Here is a 20,920-nt window from a genome sequence, read left to right as displayed (position 1 = left end):
CTTCATTATTATCAAATAAGGGAGGCTTACAATTTGGACAAAAAAATTGGTTTCCAGGTGGAAAAATCAAAATTGGAAACAGAACTGTTAGATCCCAAAACTAAGATATTATCAAGAATGTATAACTTGCTGTTGAAATGGAATACTCAGGATGAAACGGTTAAATCTGCTATGATTAAATGGGCACAAGATGTTGGACATAATATAATGTTTGCTGACTGGGAACAGTTGTGGACCACAGGTATGAAATTTATGGCATGTAATGCCTTAAGAGAGAATATTATGAAAATGATATACAGGTGGTACATGACACCAGTCAAGCTTGCAAAAGTATATCATTTGCCCGATAATAAGTGTTGGAAATGTAAAGAAAATGAAGGTACATTCTTTCACCTTTGGTGGACGTGCCCAAGGATTAAGGCCTTCTGGGAGATGATCTATAATGAATTGAAAAAGGTATTTAAATATACCTTCTTGAAGAAACCTGAGGCCTTCCTCCTGGGCATGGTCGGCCAATTGGTGTTAAAGAAGGATAGAACTTTCTTTATGTACGCTACAACAGCAGCAAGAATTCTTATCGCAAAGTATTGGAAGACACAAGATCTACCCACCTTGGGAAATCTTGGGTATAAATTATGGTTACCAGATGTCCCCATTTCCCAGGGACAGTCCCCGGACAAAATCCGTCCCCAGAATGTCCCCGGATTTCATTTAATGTCCCCAGATTTATATTTTAAGTGTTGTAGATTTATTAGTAGGAAATGAATGTTGCGTGATTGGTTCAACGGCACAAGACACATCATATGGGGACTTCTGGCGAGGCAGAATGGTGGGCACCATGGCAGCGAGCAGCTCCTGAAGCCAGCCAGAGCCAACTGCACTACCAGGCTGGCTCCAAGCTGCCTAGGTTGCCGCTGCCAAGGCGGAACCAGGGACACCTGGAACGCCAACTGGGGGAACCGCAGAGCCAAATCAAGCCAGGAGTGAGAGCGCCTGGCCACCCAGCCAACTGCCCAGCGGCGCTCCAGGGCCAGTAAAAACCCTGGAGCCAACACAGGGAGAAGGAGGAGAGGAGAAAGAGAAGGAAGAACACAGAGGGGAGCCCTGACCTTGCTGCTCTGCCACCGCGGAAGAGAGGTAGGAGAGCACCGGGAGGGCAAGGACATGTGGCCAGGCCCAGCGGGAGCCTATTCCACAGCTGATAGCGCTCCAAGAGATCAGGCCCAGAGGAAGGCTGTGCGACAGAGGAGACCACAGAAGAGAAGATATTACTTCTTAATTTTCTTTAAAAATGATTTTTTCAAACGAACTTTTTTCTCTTTTTTTTTTAAAACAAGTGTCCCGAATTCTTTGAAAAAAATCTGGTAACCTTAGTATAAATACCCCGCAAAAAGGATATTGCGGGGGGGGCAGGCTTCTGCTGGGGGGGGCAGAGAACCTCAGATAATTGAGTACTTTCAATGCTCTTCAACAATATTTGTGGATGGGGGGAGCTGCCCTGCTGCCCCCCCCCTTTGGCCTCGCCCTGCCCTGCCCCCCCAAAAAAAATTCCTTGGGAGGGGGCAAAGGCTTGCGATCATTTTGTTAAGATTTCATTCTCCGATGCAAATGCGTTTCCGGGACCAGTCAAACGATAAAGGAAGAATAAACCCCAAATAAAAGCGAACACGCAACAGCCCAAAGACGTCGCGAGATTAACACGACGGGGCGGTTGAAGCAGGGGGGAAATGCGCAGCTCATCCTGAATCTTCGCCGCGAAACATTTTGCTGGCTTTGCGGGGGTGGACTAGATGGCCCCGGGGCGTCCCTCGCCGCTCTCCAATCCCGCTCGGGAGGCGGAGAGCGCGAGGCGCGCACGTGCGCATGCGTCCCCGAGCGCTTCGTCCCGGCGGAGAAAGGGAAGAGCGGCGGCGGTTTGTCTGCTCTCGGCCGGTGAGTGGCGGGCGGTTGGGCGGGCGGCGCGGGAGGAGGCGGGCGGCGCGGGGAGGCAGCGCACCGCTCGGTTCGCCGCTCTCCGGCTGCGCAGCCCCGGGAAGGGGTTTGGGGAACGAAGCTGCCCCCGGAGAGGAGCCAGAGGGGGCGCCCCTGGGGGGGTTTGCGGGCAGGAGCCGGGGCTGCCCGGGGCCCCGATCCCCGGTGCCCTTTGCCCCCAAGGGCGATCAAGGCGCGGCCGCACCTGGCGACGCGGGGGCGGAGCTGGGCGGGCGGGGGCAATGGAGTGCGCCTCTGAGGGTGAAGCCAAAGCGCTGTGTTAGCAGCGCCGTGTCCCCGTCAGTGTGGGCGGAGGGCCTGGGCTTGTCGGGAGAACAAGACGCCTCTCTCAGCCGAACTGATGTGCCAAGGGAAGCAGAGCCATGTGTTTGGCACCCGCAGGAGTTGCTGGCAGGAGGCACCGTCTTGGGGACGCCCCTCAGGATTTGTGTAGGATTTACTCCTAAACCTTTCCTTCCTCCAAAGATAACCCTCATGGCAGCAGAGGTTTAGGACCAGAGTTTTCCATCTCCTACCTTCCCAGGCTGAGGAGCCTCATAGACCCCCCACTTCCCTCAACTGCACATGCAGGGGCTTGAGGGTTGGACCCACTCTTGATATCTTCCGCCCAGAGCCTGTCTTCACATGCAGGGGAACTCCGTAACTCATCAAGGGTCTGAGACCCATTGGCTACCTTCACCTGGTTTAGCTGTTCCTGGGGTGGGGCCACTGTCGCATGCTGACAGCTTCTAGAATCTAGGAGCTGAGGGGTTGGACTAGATGACTCTCAGGGATCCCTTCCAACTCTGCAGTTCTATGAACCAGCACTGGTATCTGGTTTGAAATCATGTCTGTTCTTAAACCAGGATCTAAGTCGCTTAGAAGTAGGTGGGGCTTCCAATGATGTCATTGTTTGCTTGCATGTTTGCTTGCTTGTTTGTTGCATCTATATTGCAGCTTTTTCCTCCAAGGAGCTCCAGGTGGTGTACATGGTAAGGTAGCAAAGGGGTGGGAAGTGCAGGTGAGGGGGGACTCCCACTCTCATCAGCCCCAGTGGGCAGGAATGGCGGTGGGAGTTCAGCCTTCATCTGGAGGAGCAAAGTTTCCTCGATGCTGGGATAGGATGACAGGATTGCCTGCCCAAGATGCAAAAGTCATGCAGTATATTGATAGAGGCTTTCAAAAGAATGCTCTTTTTTAAAAAAAAAAAGAAAGAAAATGAAATACCTTGCAATTGACTGTCCCGTTTTCTTGACAGGCTTAAAAAAATGGTGGTTCTCTTGCCTAACAGTGCAATCAATCTTCCCCTTTTTTACTCATCCCTGTTGACTTCAGTGGGAATGAATATGGGAAGATTCAAGACAGACAATTCACCTATGGAATTAGTTGCCACAAAATTTCACACTAGCTACCAACTTGGGTGGCTCTGAAATGGAATTAGGCAAAGTCAGGGAGATTAGAGCCTGTCAGTGAATAGGAGACACAATGGCTTTGTTCTCCTGCCACTGTCAAAGGAAGTGAACCTCTGACTGCCAGTTGCTGAGATGACAATTGGGGAGATAAAGGCTGTTGCATTAAGGTCCTCCTACAGCCACCTGAGAGCAGGATGCCTGACTAGATGAGCCTCTCACCTCATCCAGCAGGCTCTTAAATTCTTAGAATGGTAGAGATGGAAGGGATCCCAAGGGTCATCTAGTCCAACCCCTCCTGCAGAAATCTCAAGTAAAGCATCCTTGGCAGATGGCCATCCAAGTGCTGCTCAAAAACCTCCAAGGAAGGAAAGTCCTTTCCACTGTGTAACAGCTTTTACCGTCAGAAAGTTCTTCCTGATGTTCAGTCAGAATCTCCTTTCTTGTAACTTAAAGCCTTTGGTTTGAGTCCTGCCCTCCAGACCAGGAGAAAACAAGCTGGCTCCTTGTGACAGCTCTTTAGATATTTGAAGATGGCTATCACCGTGACGTTTCATGAGCTCATGGCGCCTGGGGAGACACATGTGAGCTGGAGGCATGTGTGCAAGGCAGGGGGGAGGGCGAAGGAGCCCACCATGGCACCCCAGCCCTTGCCGTCAACCCTGCCAGAGTGACCCCGCCCCAGATCCAAGCAGGGTTGCGCTGCGCCTCCTACCTGCCGCACAGCGGGGAACACAGCCAGCTGACATTGCACTTGTGGATGTGAACCAGGCGCTCCCACACAGGTGCCCCCCATGTGGCCCAGTGTTCCTCTCCGCAAACGTTGGTTCCTCTGACCGGGCTGCGCTGCACCAAGGGCACTTGTGGGGGGCATCTGATTCATGCACCCTCAAAAATCCCTGCCCAGGGCCACTGCCCTTCTGGGCTCTCCTATCTCCTCTCAGTCTCCTCTTTCCAGGCTAAACATTACCAACTCCTTCAACCATTCGTCATAAGGCTTGGTTTCCAGACCCTTGGCCATGTTGGTTGCCCTCCTCTGTACACATTCCAGTTTGTCAATATCCTTCTTAAATTGTGGTACACAGGACTCCTGGTGTGACCAAGGCAGAATAGAGCAGTGCTATGACTTCCCTTGAAGTAAAGGTAAAGGGACCCCTGACCATTAGGTCCAGTTGTGGCTGACTCTGGGGTTGCGGTGCTCATCTCGCTTTATTGGCCGAGGGAGCTGGCGTACAGCTTCTGGGTCATGTGGCCAGCATGACTAAGCTGCTTCTGGCGAACCAGAGCAGCGCACAGAAATACCGTTTACCTTCCCGCCGGAGCGGTACCTATTTATCTACTTGCACTTTGACGTGCTTTCGAACTGCTAGGTTAGCAGGAGCAGGGACCGAGCAATGGGAGCTCACCCCGTCACGGGGATTCGAACCGCCGACCTTCTGATCAGCAAGTCCTAGGCTCTGTGGTTTAACCCACAGCGCCACCTGTGTCCCTTGAAGTATGTTCATCTTTAATCCTCACAACAACCCTGTGAATTAGGTTCGGCTAAGAGACTGTGAGTTACCCAAGATCACCCAGTGAGTTTCATGACTGAGCAGGGATTTCAACCCCGGCCTCTCAGGTCTGAGCTCAACCCTCTAACCACTATACCATACTGACTCTCTTATGACTTATCCCCAGGTAAGTGTATAGTTTACATAGGATTGTGGTCCCCTCTCCGCCACCTCTGTTGACCTGCCAACAGCATGACTGTCCCCAGCACAGAAGAAATGAAGAGCTTCTGGAAGAGTTTCCAGGAGAAGAACCAAACCTGTTTCATCTTGGGTGCTTCTGGTGAAACTGGGAAGGAACTCCTAGCTGAGCTCTTGAGGCGACAGCTTTTCTCCAAGATTACCCTCATTGGCCGCCGGAAGTTGGAAGGATCACTTTACAGCAATGTGGTAATGAAAGCAAATGTTCCTTAAGTCATTGTTGATGTTTAAACATAGATCCAGATTCTCTTTCCCTCACCCCCGTTTTGTCCTCCCACCAACGCTGTGACGTAGAGTAAGCTATGGTAAGGTAAGGGTAAAGGACCCCTGGATGGTTGTCCAGTCAAAGGCGACTATGGGGTGTGGCGCTCATCTTGCTTCAGGCCAAGGAAGCTGGTGTTTGTCCACAGGCAGCTTTCTGGGTCATGTGGCCAGCAGGACTAAACTGCTTCTGGTGCAATCGGTCACCTTGACAAGTGCCAGAGCGCACAGTTTTGTTTACTAAGCTAAGAGATAGGTAAGCCCCTGAGCTTCCTGGGGATTCAAACCTGGGTCTCCTCCAAGCCTAGTCTGACTTTTCCACCACTAGACCACACCAGGGTTCCTCCAGGCATCCTATTTAGGGCTCATTCATGTTGGATTTGTGCTCATGATGCTCTTGGGCTAGTCATGCGCCATCCTACTTTGGTGGATGGAGCTCTCGCCAGAGATCTTTCCTTTCCTCTCCCATTGTCTCATCCTGGGAGATCTTCACTTCCCTGCCTCTCACCTAGGGTCTGCTACTTCCATTTGGGTGCAGTCCTTCACCCCCAGAAGGGAAGACCCCAAAAGGATGGCTACCTGTGTTGGATCCTCCTTGTGGTGGGCAGCCCACTGCCTGCAACATGCCTGGCTTCTCTCCCCATCTGGAAACACAACCTCAGGGTGCACTGAGTCCATTTTTCCTGTTTCTGAGCAGTGCCAGCCAATTAACACTGTTTCATACAACAAGATGCTCCTTTGTGTTTCTTTAACAACTCGGCTGTCACGCCAAGATGTTGCTGCTGGATTTCTCTGTCAGAAACCACAGAGACATCTCTTAAGACGGTGGGCTTGGCTGATAAAAGTTGCTCTCCGAATAGAACCAACAGTATTCAGAATGTTACACAAAACACACAGGTGGAATCAATTAATTAATATTATAGGTAAAACTTATAACCAAAAGAACAACAAAGAAGACACTCTTATGGGATGCTTCAGGAAGCATTGGGGGCAACACAGAATGTGGTATGGGGCCGCAGACAAGCTGCCCAGCTCTGCCCTGCAAGAATCCCCCACACTGGCTGGCAGGAGGTCTGGAGCAGAGAGGTGTGGGTTGGCCAAACAATCCTTGGAGAAATTGTAGATTTCTGCTCTCTAGGAAAGAATGGCAGAGCCAGCGGATGAGAGATGGGGTTACAACACCGCTTAACATATGTATTCCCCCCCCCATACACACATTAGTAGTCTGTGCTTGGCTTCCACATGTGTGGAGGTGTGGAGGCTTCTAGGGAGTGTGATGACAGCTACACCAGGAGATAGAAGTGAGTTTACTTATTTGTTTGAAGCTCCATTCCTCCACGTGGGTCATTTTTTTAATTTGAAGATTTGCATGTTGTTTTCTCCTTCTTTTGGCTCCTCTCGTGCTCTGCATCCCAGTCACAAGAAGTTGTTGACTTTGAGAAACTGGATGAATCGGCGGCTGCCTTCCAAGGCCATGATGTTGGGTTTTGCTGCCTGGGGACAACAAAGGCCAAAGCGGGAGTGGTGAGCAACCAATGCCAGCAGGAGTGCGGGGCAGTATTTTGTGGGTGGGAGGAACTGAGGAAGATGGCAAGGCCCACACAGCCATGGGGAGCCTCAGGTCAGGAGCCATTCAAGCACCTGTATTGGTTCCGTGACCATCTCCCCACGCCACACACCCTCCACAGCTGCCGCCCCCCTCTTCCCTCAGCCACATCTCCAGGTGATGCTTCTTGCTTGCCTGCATGGAGGATGGAGAGTGGCCTGTGAAGAAACTAGCCTAATATGCAAATGTAAAATTCACATCTCTTGTTCCGCACATTTTTGCCACTGGAATGTGATCCCTGGAAGGTTTCTCAAAGGAAAAGTGGCTCCCTGTCTCCGGAGTAAAAGGAAATGGGAGCTGCATGAAGCAGCCACCCAAGCACTTTGGTGTGGCCTAATGTTTGCTTTCTTTTCCTTTGTGTCTGAGAGCTGTGAGGGTGAAATGGGAGCATTGGGACCTTGGCAGAGGATGCAATAGGAGTTGTTCATTTATTACATATGCACAACATTTCTTCCAAGTTGCATGAGGTTATCTAATTCTTTGTTCACAACAACCCTGTGAGGTACACTGGACTGAGAGAAAGACTAGCTTGCCCAACTTGAACACAGGTCTTTCCAGTCCAAGTTTTGCCCTGCACTAGCTGTCACCTGCTAGTTCAACCTACTGAGTGAAAATTATTGGTATTTAAATATGGCTTGAGTCACCCTTACCCTTTGGAATAGAGAGGATTTCCAAATAAATGTTACTTTCTCTGGCCTGCAGGATGGATTTGTGCGGGTCGACCGTGACTACGTTGAGCGCTCTGCGACACTCGCCAAAGCTGGTGGCTGTCACCACTTCGTTCTGCAGTCGGGCAAAGGGGCCAATAGCTCGAGCCGCTTCTTCTACCTCCGGGTTAAGGTGTGTCTTGTTGGAGAGAGCCTAGTCCTGGGGTGCAAGCCCTCTGGCCGTCCAGATGTTGCCAGACTCCAGTACTCATCAGCTGCAAGTTGCAGTCCAGCAACATTGGGTGAGCCACAGGTTCCCCAGGTCTTGAATTGTCTTTCAAAACAAAGTAATCAATGTATGGGAGGAGATACCAGTTTTCTGAGCTGTTCTGAATTCTGTCCTTAACTGCCAAGTTCTAGGTTTTAATTTTATGTACAGATGGCTGTGGCTCTAGGCTCTACTCTTCATTCTACTGCTAATCTGTTTTTTTTTTAAATAATTTTTATTAACTTAAATAATTTTTATTAACTTAAATAATTTTTATTAACCATACTACTGCTATTCTGGATATTAGCAGAAGCTATTATTAATAATAATAATAATAATTATTATTGCCTTTCCTCCAAGGTGGTTTACAGGGTTTTCTCTCCCTCCCCCAGACCATTAAACTTTCACAAAAGCCCTCTGGGGTTTGTTAGCTGAGAGAGATTAGTAACTGGTCCATGATCATCACGTAGCTTTCATAGCTGAGGAATAATTTGAACCTGGGTCTCCCCAGTCTTGGCCTGACACTATCAGCACTACACACATGAGCGTGCGCACACACACAAACAACCCAGAAGCAACACAGTGTTTGTGGTTCAAAATTAAGAGGTCAAGATCAGTATCCCTGCCATAATATGGTGTGCTGTAGATGCGAAGCCAGTGTAAGCCCTAATAAAGGGATGTGGTGGGGCAAGGGGGGGGCTTGGGTTGGATCATCAGCCCATGCAGTTCAGTTTCATGACCTGGTAATCCAGTGTAAGTTACACTGATGAAAAGGGAAGTGTTACTCAAACCCTGTTTTAAAGGCTCACTTTTCTTCTGCCAGGCTTAGGCCAGCTCCGACAGGAGAAGCTGCACTCCTGAACAGAGTTTGGATCTGGTGTACTTTACGGTGTTTTGCTTCTGTATAGGATTGCTTCATCAGCTGCCCCTGCCCTGGTAATTTTGAAGCTGGATTGCTGCAGTGCACTTTTCATGGGGCTGCCTTTGAAGACAGTATGGAATACTGCAGCTAGGTTGTGAACAGGAACCAGGCAAAAAGATCATATCTTGCCTGCATAGAAACAACTCTACTGGCTCCCAGTGAGTTTTCAGGTTCAATTCAAAATATTGGTTTTAATCCCTAAGTTCTAATACATTTTAGGTCCCAGACAAAAATTCAAAGAAGTTGTTTTCCCAGTCTCTTAAAAAGTGAAATATTTTAAAACTTGGAGCAACTTGATTTTACACTCTTTAAATTGGCTGTTGATGTTTCAGATGGTTTTTAATTTGCTGACTTAGTTTCATTGTATAATAACAGTAATATTTTAAATTGTACCTCTTGTTTCTTATTACTGTGTTAACTACCCTAGAAAAATGAATCTATGTTAAAAGTGCAGGATAAAACTTTTGTATGTAAATAAATGAACGTGTGTGAGAGATCTAATATTTCATTTCCTCTTCCCCTACAGGGTGAAGCAGAGGACAGGGTCCAAGCAGTTGGCTTTGACCGTTGCTCCATTTTTAGACCGGCGTAAGTAATGCAAAGTGTGTGTTTGTTTGTGTGTCTGTGTGTAGATTGGGGATGTGTGGGTGGGATAGAAGGAAAAGCACTCAACTATTGACGGCCGTTGTGGGGATGATGAGTGGTTGATGGGCACATCACAGTAGCGCTTGGGGGCAGGTTACACTTCTGTGCATTGACCGACCCACCCCTGCAGATCTATGTATTTAAACCTTCTCCTCCCAACAGGCACGAACTAGTCAACTCCCATCTTGTTGTCTACTCGGGAGCAGGTCCCAAAGCACAGTGTGTGGATGTGAGGAGGCTTCAGTCCAACGTAACCTGTGGATAAGACACGAGCAGCCCTGCACCCAGTGAAACAAAAAATACGCACTTTTCCCTCCTAAAAAGCAAGGGGAAATGTGTGCGTGTCCTATGGAGCGAATGCAGGGGGGAAGCAGGCGGGAAATGTCCTCAAGAGCCGCACACAAGCTCCGTGTGGCTCTTGCGGGCTTTTCCTCAGGAGGGAGAAGGGACTGACTGGCCGCACCAGTCCCTTCTCCCACCTCATAGAAAAGCCCACAGGAGCCACGCACCCTTTAAAGCGGCTTCTGCAGGCTTTTGCGGGAGGTGGGGGAATTCCCCCACCTCCTAGAAAAGCCAGCAGAAGCGGCACAGCCCCTTTAAAGAGCGCATGGCTTCTGCAGGAGGTGGGGGAATTTCCCACCCTCGTAGAAAAGCCCGCAGGAGCAGCACACCCTTTAAAGAGCGCGCCACTCTTGCTGGCTTTTCCCCGAGGAGAGACAAGGGACTGACTGGCCGCATCAGTCCCTTCTCCCTCCTCATAGAAAAGCCCGCAGGAGCCATGCACTCCTTAAAGCGTGCGTGGCTCCTGTGGGCTTTTGCGGGAGATGGGGGAATTCCCCCACCTCCCGCAAAAGCAGGGAGAAGGTCTGGGAGAAGCGCACAGGCTGCCTGCAGCCTGTCCGCTGCTCCCAGAGCTGGGGGGGGGTCATATTTTTTTCCTTGATTTCCCCCTCTGAAAACTAGGTGCGCCCTATGGTCAGGTGCGCCCTATGGAGCGAAAAATATGGTAATAATAATCAGTGGCCAAAAGCAGCTGAGTTTTGAAAAGTTCAGCCTGCCATCTTCATTCAGAATGGTACCCCATTGTAGCCACACATAGTTAAAAAGATGTTCCTTGTTCCCAGGAACCATTTTGAAAAATTTGGTTCCAGTATCTTAAGAGGTGTCTAAATGCATAACTAACGAAACAACTTTCCGAAGTTTGTAGTAGAAGAGGATTGTTCCAGTTTGGTCTCAGGGGGTATATAATGCCAGTTCAGTTGCCCTGGATAGGTTACCCTTTAACCACGCTTTGGTATAGGTATTATTAAAGAAGTTGGTAAAATAGTGGTTATGGCTCCACCCTTCCAAGGGCAGTTTGGCTTGATGTAATCCATCCTATTTATCTTTCCATCTCAAAGGAAACCCAGGATCACAGGTATGAGGTTATGGCATAATCCGCTCAACCTGTGAAGCCAGTTGGAATCCAAGATACTGACTTACCAGAGGCCTCCCCAGTGGGTTTTATGACTGAACAGATATTTGAATCTTGATCGCCTCAGTTCCAAGTTCAGTCCTCCCACGTAACACTGGCTCTTGTTTGCAACAGGTTGCTTGGCATCATTTTACTCCCAACAGTGGCTAAGTGCGTATTATGACAACATTCTGTTGGGCGTTCCAGCTCTTCTTGAGGGAGTTGTCACTAACCAGATCCAGGCTCTCTTGGATGAGACCAATTTCCACCTGTGTTTAGGCCTGGTTTAGACTGAAACAGCCTTGGTCATCCTGTTTGATTATCTTTGTCAGGACAGAGGCAGGATAATGTGACTCGGTTGGTTCTCTTTCATCTCTCAGTCTTCTGGAGCAGCTGAATTGGCAGTAGGTGGTGGCACTTGACAGTGGTTCTAGTCCTGTTTGTATGGCCATCTCCAGAGGGTTGTGCTCAGGAGATGTGAGGTGCCACATCTTCCATGCTGTTTAAAATCTGCATGAAACCACTGGAAGGGAATGTGGAGTATATTGCCATTAATTTGCAGGTGATTTGCAACTCTATTTCTGCAGGTGTAGAAGTGGATGTTCTAGACCAGGATGAGACCCAGTAAACTGAAGTTTAATTCAGATAAGATGGAATCACTGTTAATGGAGGTTCCTTGGACTGAATAGGTGGGGTTCAACCTGTTATGGATGGGGTTGCACTCCCCCTATAGAAGCAGATGCACAACGTGGTTACTTCTGGATCCACTCCTATCACTGGAGGCAAAGTGACCTTGGTGGCATGGAGTTCCTTCCATGAGTTCCAGCTGGTGGCCCAGCTGTGACTTCATCTGGAGAAAGAGAGCCTAGCTTCCATTGTCTACCTCCTGGTTAGATTATGCCAGTGCATTGACTTACCTGCGGGGCTGCCCCTTTCCCTTCATTAACCTGCCTAGACCCTGCATTCATTATCTGGGGTGTGGAGGGTGGCAACACAAGATCAGGCCTTCTCAGTGATGGCTCCCTGACTCTGCAATTCTCTCCCCAGAGAGATGCACCTAGTGCCTTCACTGTTAACCTTTAGGCACCAGGTGAAGACATTCCTATTCACTCAGGCATTTCTCTCTTAATTGGAGTTATTATTTCATTAGGTGGGATGTGCCTTTTCATGTTGTTGCAGAATGAACACTTTTAGTTGATAATGTTTTATCTTCTGAAGTATTTGAAGTTTAATCTTATATTGCTTTTTTTTAATAAAAGCAAGTCACTTGGAGACAATTTCTTTGTAGTAAGTGACAGATAAATATAAGTAAATAATAACCCCCAAACCAGTAGCTCCCACCTCTGTATAAACTGGGTTGCTGTTTCAGCAGGAGTGAACGGCCCCCTATGCTGGAACCACTGTAGCTTCCATGTTGGGGCCTGAGGCAGATACTTAATATGCCCTGTTTGAAAAATTACTGTATTCACTGTCCTGAATCCAATACACTTGGTCTTTTATATGATTCACTGATTTTGCTGTCTCCAGAAATGCCTGTGATAGATGCAGCTTCCCCCTCCCTGCTTGCTTGTACTCTAAAAGGTATCCAGTGTGTTATCTGTTGCCTTCCAGAAGTCACCATTCTGAGCAGCCGTGATACCTGGTGACATCAGACAACTGAAAGGAAGTGGTTTTCTCCTTCTGTCTCCTACAGAGTGCTGCTGTGTGATCGCCAGGAGTCTCGGCCGGCAGAGTGGATGGCCCAGAAATTCCTAGGAGTGGTAGCCCTTGTCTTCCCCACAGCCCTTTCTGTCCCAACAGTGACTGTGGCGCAGGCAATGCTGAATCATGTGGTGATGCCAGGAAAGGAGGGCCAGAAGGTTTATGTGCTGGAAAATGCAGATATACATGCCCTTGGGCAGGCAAAATAAGGGGCGAGGGTATTGTTTCCTAGATGACCTAGTGGCAGAGGGTGTCATCATTCCCCAAACCCAGTCTTTCCTGTTCTTCTTTTCCGCCAGAAGGTGCCCCTCAAGCAGTAGAGCCTTGCCTGTTAACTTGAAACCATTCCTCTGTGTCTCCATGGTAATGGGACAAACCGCCACACCTCCCATGGCAGCCATTTTGAGTAGCACTGCTGGTTACCAGAAGGACAAATATTTGATTTTCACTGCTGTGCAATGCTCACTAAAGATTGTAAAGCACATCTATGGAGGGAGGGTGCTGCTTATGGGGTCACTCTCCTCTGTGCCTTGATCTATGGGAGATCTGTTCTTGGTACAAGTCTTCTTTTCCTGTCCTGCATTAAAATAAGATCCCCTCAAGTGCTTGTTTCCTTACTGCTTTGAAGGTACTGATCAGATCCCTTCTGGGCTAACTGCCTCTTTAGGAATGTGGCTGAAAACCAGCCATAACTGGTTTGCTCCTGTCAGTATCTATAAAATGTGTGATTGGGATACCCATGTCTGAAAACAGTGGTTCTGTCACCATCATTTGGACCAAAGATTATACCCTTCTAGGCGTTTCTGTGACACAGGAAGCAACCCTGGCAGGACTGAGCTGTCAAGCTTTCAGACATGTAACAATCTGAGCTGGCGCTGGGAACCTGGCAATCTCTTCCTAGTCCTATACCAAAGAAGATTGTGATTTCTTTTTATGTTGAATTTCTGCTTATGGCTCAAGGGAAAAATGGAGTTATTCAACTCTCATGAGTGAAAATGAATAAGGGATGCTTTTTCTACACAGGTTGAAAAGAGGAATGTAATAATGAACAGGACTCAAATATTATCCACCACCCCGGAATTTTCTGCTGTGCTTCAAAGCTGTGTTACAGCAGTCACTTACAAGTTCCCAAGAGGGCACAATACATGTTCACATGATCTCCATTCGCACGAGGTACACCAGCCTTCACCAAACTTGTGTCTCCTGTGCATGTTTTGGACTAGAGTCCCCATCAGCCCCAGGCAGTATGGCCAGTTCTCAGGGATGATGAAGAGAAAGTCCCAAGACACCTGGAGGGGACCAGGTTTGGAAATGTTGGCACACACCTTTTTAGAGAAAGCCTTGTGTGAAGTGGCCTACAGATTATGGAGGAGGGGCCTGTACAGGAATCTGCCTGGTATATTAGCCATAGCTGAGCTCTGGTGCTTCAAGTAAAAGTCTATCTTCGGCTGAATGCTACTAAGTGAAGCTTTCTGATATTTTCGTGGATTTATTTGTTTTGCAGTAAGACTTCACCTTGTACAGTGAAATGTTCTCTCCCTCTCCTCCCCTCATGCATCCCTAAATCTGTTCCTCCAGAGCAGATCTAGGGAGCAGTAGGTTTAATAACAGCCTCTTTCAGTGGGTCTGAGCAACTTTATCTGCAAAAAAACTTAGCAAAATCATTGCAGGAGTTCTTGGGGTCCTTACCAGGCCACTTGGCAAAGGTGGTTCCGTTGGATTGCGAACCACCCGAAAGAGTCTTCTGCTGCTGTTTTCTGCAGATGCAATAGAGGCAGTGAAGAAGGTCCTCTTCGCCTTTGCTATTGCCACTTGGTAGGCTTGACGTTGAGCTCTAACCTGTGTCCGGTCTGATTCAGAATGAGTTTTCTGCCACTGGTGCTCTAGCAATCTCAGCAATTCTTTCATCACTGTCAGCTCTGGGGAAAACCACAAGGCTGTCTGGGCTCCATGCAATCAGAGAGGGTGCTTCGGAGCCAGACAGTCGATAGCCCTGGTTAACTCTGCATTCCAGTGGGCCACCATGGAATCAGCTGAAAGGCCATCTCATGGGATAAAACATTTCCTACCACTCTCTGGAAACTATTTGTATCCATTAAGTGGCAGGGATGGGCCATCCGAATTGGTCCCACCTCCTTCAGAGGGGAAGAGTTGCGCAGAAGTCCAGTGGCACCAGGAAGTGATCCGACCATGGCACTTCTTTTGTTTCACTTTTACTTGGTGTCACCCACATCCATAGATGTGAACACCAGGTCTAAGGCATGTCCACGACTGAGTTGGGCCAAACTTATTCAGGGACAGCCCCATGGAGGCCATGCTTTCCACAAAGTCCCGAGTGGCCCTTTGTAAGGTTGTGATGGCATGGATGTTAAAATTCCCTAGGGCAACCAAACTAGATGACCCCAGGAGAGCATCCACCATGACCTGAAGCAGCTCAGGCAGGGAATCCTTTGTGCAGTGGGGAGGTCGGTACACCATAAGGAATCCTGTACTGCCCCTAATGTCCAACTTCCAGAGCATGCACTCAGAGAACTGGGTCTCCCCAATAGGACGCCTGGTGTAAAAATCACTGCAACCACCCCCTGACCATATGACCTGGGTTGCTGTGCGTAAGAGAAACCTGGTGGACAAGCAGTGGAAGGACAGGCCCATTTGCTTCAACCAAGTCTGTGTTACACATGCCAGATCAAGTTGTGGATGATAGCCAACTTGTGAATCATTGACCTGGCATTGCACTTTTGAAGCCGGGGGTGAGAATGTGGGGGGTGGAAAATGCAAAATATTATGTTGTTGTTATATTATTTATTCCACCTTTTCCCCTGACAGGTTACTTTGTTACCTTAATAACATAAAACACATAGCATATTACTTGATTTACTATAGAATTATCTTGTGTGATATAAACAAAGTACAATTTGTTCAGGCAATAATTACAAATGGACTTAACCTTTTAAAATTGATTTATTAGATGATCACAAATTTGTTGAAAAAGCAAAAAAGACCTTGAGGGATTATTTTAAAATAAATAGTCAAGGGCTAACAAAGTTACAGACAGTCTGGGATGCAAGCAAGGCTGTAATGAGAGGACTCTTTATACAACAAAATTCATTTAAAAGGAAATTGAGAGAGAAGAAGAAAAAAGAAATATTAGAGGAAATTATGAAAAAGGAGAAACAGCTGCCAAACAAAGCAAACAAAGAGGCATAAAACAGGCAATCAAAACATTACAAACCCAATACTCAATGATTATAAACGAGGAAATCAGCTGGAAAATAAAAAGAGTAAAACAAAAATATTTTGAGCATGCAAATAAACCGGGGAAGTTGTTAGCCTGGCAGGTGAATAAAAGCGAACAAAGGAACTCCATAAATAAAATTAACATAAATGGCAGAATGACAGACAAGCGGAAGGAAATACGAGAAGGGTTTGTTAAATATTTTTCTGAGTTGTATAGACAAAGGAAAGAAAAAACATTTAAGATAGAAGAGTACATCAGGAAAAGCAATATGCCATATTTAAAAGAAGAACAAAGGAACATCCTTAACTCCCAGATAACAATGCAAGAAATACTTGATGCAATAAAAAAGATGAATGTTTTAAAAAATGGCAGGAGGTTTCAAAATCTATCTTGGGGGGGGGGGGGCAAAAGGCCAAGGATAAAACATAAAATACTTACAGACATAAAAGATAAGAGGCAGGTTTGCCCTCCCAGACCTTAAATTGTATTACGAATCTGCTTGTTTGGTATGGATCAGGGACTGGATGAGATTGGACAAGCAAGAGGCATAATGTAGGTCACAACATTATGATTGAAGATTGGGTTAAATTATGGAAAACTGACTTAAAATTTACGGATTGTTCCCTATTGAATGAGAATTACATGAAGATGATGTACATATGGTACACAACACCAGTGCAGTTAGGGAAAATGTACAAAACTAGTTCAAATATATGTTGGAAATGTAAGGAAAAGGAGGGAACATTTTATCATATGTGGTGGGATTGTAAAGTAATTTTAAAAATTTGGGAAATGATATACAATGAACTGAAGAAAATGTTCCATTTAACATTTGTTAAAAAACCCGAGGCATTTTTGTTGGGGATTGTAGGGAAAGACCTGCCAAAAAAGCTGAAAAACATCTTCACGTATGTGACAATGGCCGCGAGAGTTCTGGTAGCACAAGGATGGAAGACTGAAGAAACCCCAACTAAAGAATCATGGCAAGAAAAATTGATGGACTATGCAGAACTGGCAAAATTGACATATAAACTACAAAATAAGGATAACTGTGACTTTAAGGATGAATGGGAACCTTTCACAAAGTATTTGAAGATGCAACAAAGTGAACTGGACTCCTTGGCAGGTTTTGAATAAACATTCACAATTTTTTTACTGATAATAATTAGCTAAACAGTTGGAGGATCTATACAATTCTGTAACATGCAGAAAATAGAATTATTGGAGAAACCAAAGACTGGAACTGAGGGAAGTAGTGGGGTGGGGTGGGGGGATGGGTTTTATGGGGGGAGGGGGAGGGAGGAAAAATGGGGGGGAATAAGGATATGTTTTTGGAAAATATGTTTTGTTATAATTTTGAATAAAATTTATTAAATAGAAAAAAAACCTTTTAAAGTTGTTGTTACAAGTGATCTTCTGCGTGTGTGTTCTCTGCCCTGGGACCTTTGGATAAAGGGCAGATTGCGAGCACCTGAAATAAACAAAAACCTCTGCAGCCATACAGGTGATGTGGGATTACAACTCCCATCAGTGCCATCCAGCATGGCCAGGGGTCAAGGACACAGGAGTTATCAAATAAACCTGGAGACACACAATTTCACATCTCTGGTCTAAGTCTTTTAATATTTAAATTTATTTAAATTTACAAATTTACAAACGATCATCAAGCAAGCAAATAAAACAATTTCCATAAATTCCCTTGGACACTTTGTGGGTCCTTATGCATCTTCTCTGTTAATCCAGTTTTATTTTATTTTTCCCCCCGATAAATTTTTATTCTTTATACATTCTTTTACAATACAAATACAATACATTAAATCACATATATACTTTTAGCTCTGTTGAGCTTGCAACTTCCCTCCTTCCCTTCAGCAGGTATCCCTTATTTTCTTTTATCGCATATTCTGATTTTTAACCTCATATCTGTCATGCATTGTAAGAGCTATTTCAATCCTTCCAGTGTTTTTAAAGTTTTACAATTATCCTTTAAATACACAGTAAATTTACTCCAACTTTCTTGGAACCTCTGATCGTCCTGGTCCCAAATCCTTCCCGTCAGTTTGGCTAACTCCGCAAAACTCATCATTTTCATCTGCCACTCCGCAATAGTGGGAATTTCTTGCAGGTTCCAATTTTGGGCGAGCATGTTTCTTGCTGCTGCTGTGGCATACATAAAGAGTCTTTGTTCCGCTTTCTTAATTTCCTTCCCCATCAAACCCAACAAAAAGGCTTCTGGTTTTTTGGGAAAGGTATATTTAAATATTTTCTTAAGTTCATTGTAAATTAACTCCCAAAAGTATAGGTAAAGGTAAAGGTACCCCTGCCCGTACGGGCCAGTCGTGTCCGACTCTATGGTTGCGCGCTCATCTCGCTCAAGAGGCCGGGAGCCGGCGCTGTCCGAAGACACTTCTGGGTCACGTGGCCAGCATGACGAAGCTGCAGCTGGCAAGCCAGCACCAGCGCCGCACACGGAAACGCTGTTTACCTTCCCGCTATAAAGCGGTACCTATTTATCTACTTGCACTTAGGGGTGCTTTCGAACTGCTAGGTGGGCAGGAGCTGGGACCGAACGACGGGAGCGCACCCCGCCGCGGGGATTCGAACCACCGACCTTACGGTCAGCAAGTCCTAGGCACTGAGGTTTTACCCACAGCGCCACCCGCATCCCTCCCAAAAGTATAAGGTGGTTGCAAAAGAGTTTAAAATAAAAGTGTTTGCTGACAACTTAGTACTAACAGTAGACGACCCAAAGAATAGTGTACAAGAAGCCTTGCAGAGAATAGAGGAATTTGGAAAAGTTGTGGGATTTAAACTTAATAAAAACAAGACCAAAATGTTAGTAAAAAATATGAACAAATAAGAGATAGAGGAATTGCAACATAAGACAGGAATCATGGTGGCTTAGAGAGTGAAATATCTTGGAATATGGTTGACAGTGGAAAATATAAATTTGTACAAAGATAATTATGAAGCCACATGGAGAGAGATCAAGAAAGATCTAGAAATCTGGAACAGGTTGAAACTCTCCTTTCTAGGCAGAATATCGGCGATTAAGATGAATGTTTTACCTAGAATGTTATTCTTGTTCCAAAAAATTCCAGTGATTAAGGGGACAGGACAATGTAGAGAGTGGCAAAAAATATTATCGATATTCGTCTGGCAGGGAAAGAAGCCGAGGATTAAAATGAAAATTTTGATTGATAAAAAAGAAAGAGGCGGATTTGCCCTGCCAGACATGAATCTCTATAATGAAGCGTCCTGTCTCGTATGGCTAAGAGAATGGATAACATTGGAAAACACTGACCTTCTAGATCTAGAAGGCCATGATAACAGGTATGGGTGGCACTCGTACCTGTGGTATGATAAGGTAAAGGTCCATAAAGCTTTCTTAAACCATGTGATAAGAAGGTCAATCTATGAGGTGTGGGAAAGAAACAAAAACTTCTTGGAAAGGAAAACCCCATGGTGGATATCACCAATAGAAGTGTTGAGTATATGGAGAGGGAAGGAGGACCGAACAAGGGTTAAAACTTAAGTCATATGACCAATTAGAAGGCATGTTTACAGGTTGGTTGCAATACCATCAGGTGAATGATATATTGAGCGATGATAAAAGGAAAGCCGGGTTTGAAGATGAAAAATCAAGATTCCAAATAGATTTAATAGAAGGCAGAGGTAAAACTTTATCTAAAATGTATGATTCGTTATTAGAATGGTTTACAAAAGATGAAGACGTGAAAGAAGCAATGATAAAATGGGCTATAGATTTTGGGCATAATATTGAATTAGATTCATGGTATGAATTGTGGAATGTAAACATGAAATTTACGGCATGTACGGCTTTAAAAGAAAATTTAATGAAGATGATTTATAGGTGGCATTTAACACCAGTAAAATTGATGAAAATGTATAGGATGAAGGACAAAAAATGCTGGTAATGCAAAGAGTCAGATGGAGACTCCCCCCCCCCAATAATATTTATTAAGTTTCAAACAAATACAACATATACTGTAAAACCAATGAAACAAAAAGAAAAGAAAAAGAAAAAAGAAATATAGCAAATAATAACCAAAAATATAACCACAAACAGATAAAAAGTAAAAATTAACTAATTAAACTTCCAACTTCATAAACATATTACTTGACTTCCTCTAATCTCTTCCATCTGAATTTCCTTGTAACTGAATGTAGCAGTTTTCCAATATCAATATTCAAAAAACAATATTCCGATTATAATCAAATTTCTTAACTTTTCTTAACATTCTATATCTCATTTATTTAATTTATCCTAATTTAATCCTAGGCCTATTTAGTACTTTCAAGTAACTACTAATCTTTAATATTACAATATTTAATCAAATAATATTCAAATTTCTTCCAATCTTCTTGATATTCCTCTTCTTTCTGGTCGCGGATTCTCCCAGTGAGATCAGCCAGCTCCATAAAGTCCATCCATCTTCATCTGCCATTCTTCCACAGTTGGTAATTCTTGTGTTTTTCCACTTTTGGGCTATTAATATTCGTGCTGCAGTTGTGGCATACAAAAATACCTTTACATCTTTCTTGGGCAGTTCAGGACCTAATATTCCAAGGAGAAAGGCCTCTGGTTTCTTTATAAATGTATATTTCATCATTTTTTTTTTGATTCATTATAAATCTTTTCCCAGAAGTCTTTTACCTTGGGACAGGTCCACCACATATGATAAAAAGTACCTTCCTTTTCTTTACATTTCCAGCATAAATTATCATAATTATGGTAAATCTTGGCTAGTTTGACAGGGGTCAAGTACTACCTATACATCATTTTCCTAATATTTTCCTTTAACATCATACATGCAGTAAAATTAACCCCTTTCTTCCATAACCTCTCCCAGTCTTCCATCATTATGTTATGTCCCACATCTTGTGCCCAATCAGTCATAACCGATTTAACTCGTTCATCTTTTGTATGCCACTCTAATAACAGATTATACATTTTAGACATATTCTTAACATTGGTATCTAACAACTCCGTTTCCAATTTGGTTTTTTCTGTTGCAAAGCCATTTCTC

General features: G+C 45.4%; 1 protein-coding gene and 1 long non-coding RNA gene across 6 annotated transcripts; one reads left to right on the top strand and one right to left on the bottom strand.

Moving 5' to 3' along the window:
• The first annotated feature begins 1,587 nt into the window (after positions 1-1,587).
• HTATIP2 (HIV-1 Tat interactive protein 2) lies at positions 1,588-13,233 on the top strand. Of its 5 annotated transcripts, none has more exons than XM_083599884.1 (6): positions 1,588-1,932; positions 5,058-5,317; positions 6,806-6,913; positions 7,698-7,835; positions 9,359-9,420; positions 12,624-13,233. In XM_083599884.1, the coding sequence occupies exons 2-6, from the start codon at positions 5,123-5,125 to the stop codon at positions 12,838-12,840; spliced, it is 720 nt and encodes a 239-aa protein (XP_083456010.1). In that variant the 5' UTR covers positions 1,588-1,932; positions 5,058-5,122; the 3' UTR covers positions 12,841-13,233. The 5 variants fall into 5 exon arrangements, with proteins under 5 accessions (XP_083456010.1, XP_083456011.1, XP_083456009.1 ...); XM_083599885.1 differs by lacking the exon at positions 1,588-1,932 and adding an exon at positions 2,295-2,421; XM_083599883.1 differs by lacking the exon at positions 1,588-1,932 and having other exon boundaries at positions 4,751-5,317.
• Positions 6,678-12,627, bottom strand: LOC310756192. Its single transcript, XR_014544753.1, has 2 exons — positions 10,960-12,627; positions 6,678-6,883 (listed from the first exon to the last, which is right to left on the bottom strand). It is a non-coding gene; the product is annotated as an uncharacterized lncRNA (long non-coding RNA).
• Positions 13,234-20,920: the final 7,687 nt, after the last annotated feature.

This window comes from Podarcis filfolensis, assembly GCF_964270895.1.
Source record: "Podarcis filfolensis genome assembly, chromosome: 2".
NCBI classification, from domain to species: domain Eukaryota; kingdom Metazoa; phylum Chordata; class Lepidosauria; order Squamata; family Lacertidae; genus Podarcis; species Podarcis filfolensis.
The sequence above is the reverse complement of the archived record's forward strand: the minus strand, read 5'-3'. Positions and strand labels throughout refer to the sequence as shown.

Bases quoted from the DNA above. Each gene is read 5' to 3' on its own strand.
- HTATIP2 (XM_083599884.1), top strand. From the start codon at position 5,123: ATGACTGTCCCCAGCACAGAAGAAATGAAGAGCTTCTGGAAGAGTTTC. The intron at 5,318-6,805 runs GTAATGAAAGCA...TCTGCATCCCAG, and splicing joins GATCACTTTACAGCAATGTG to TCACAAGAAGTTGTTGACTT. The intron at 9,421-12,623 runs GTAAGTAATGCA...TGTCTCCTACAG, and splicing joins TGCTCCATTTTTAGACCGGC to AGTGCTGCTGTGTGATCGCC.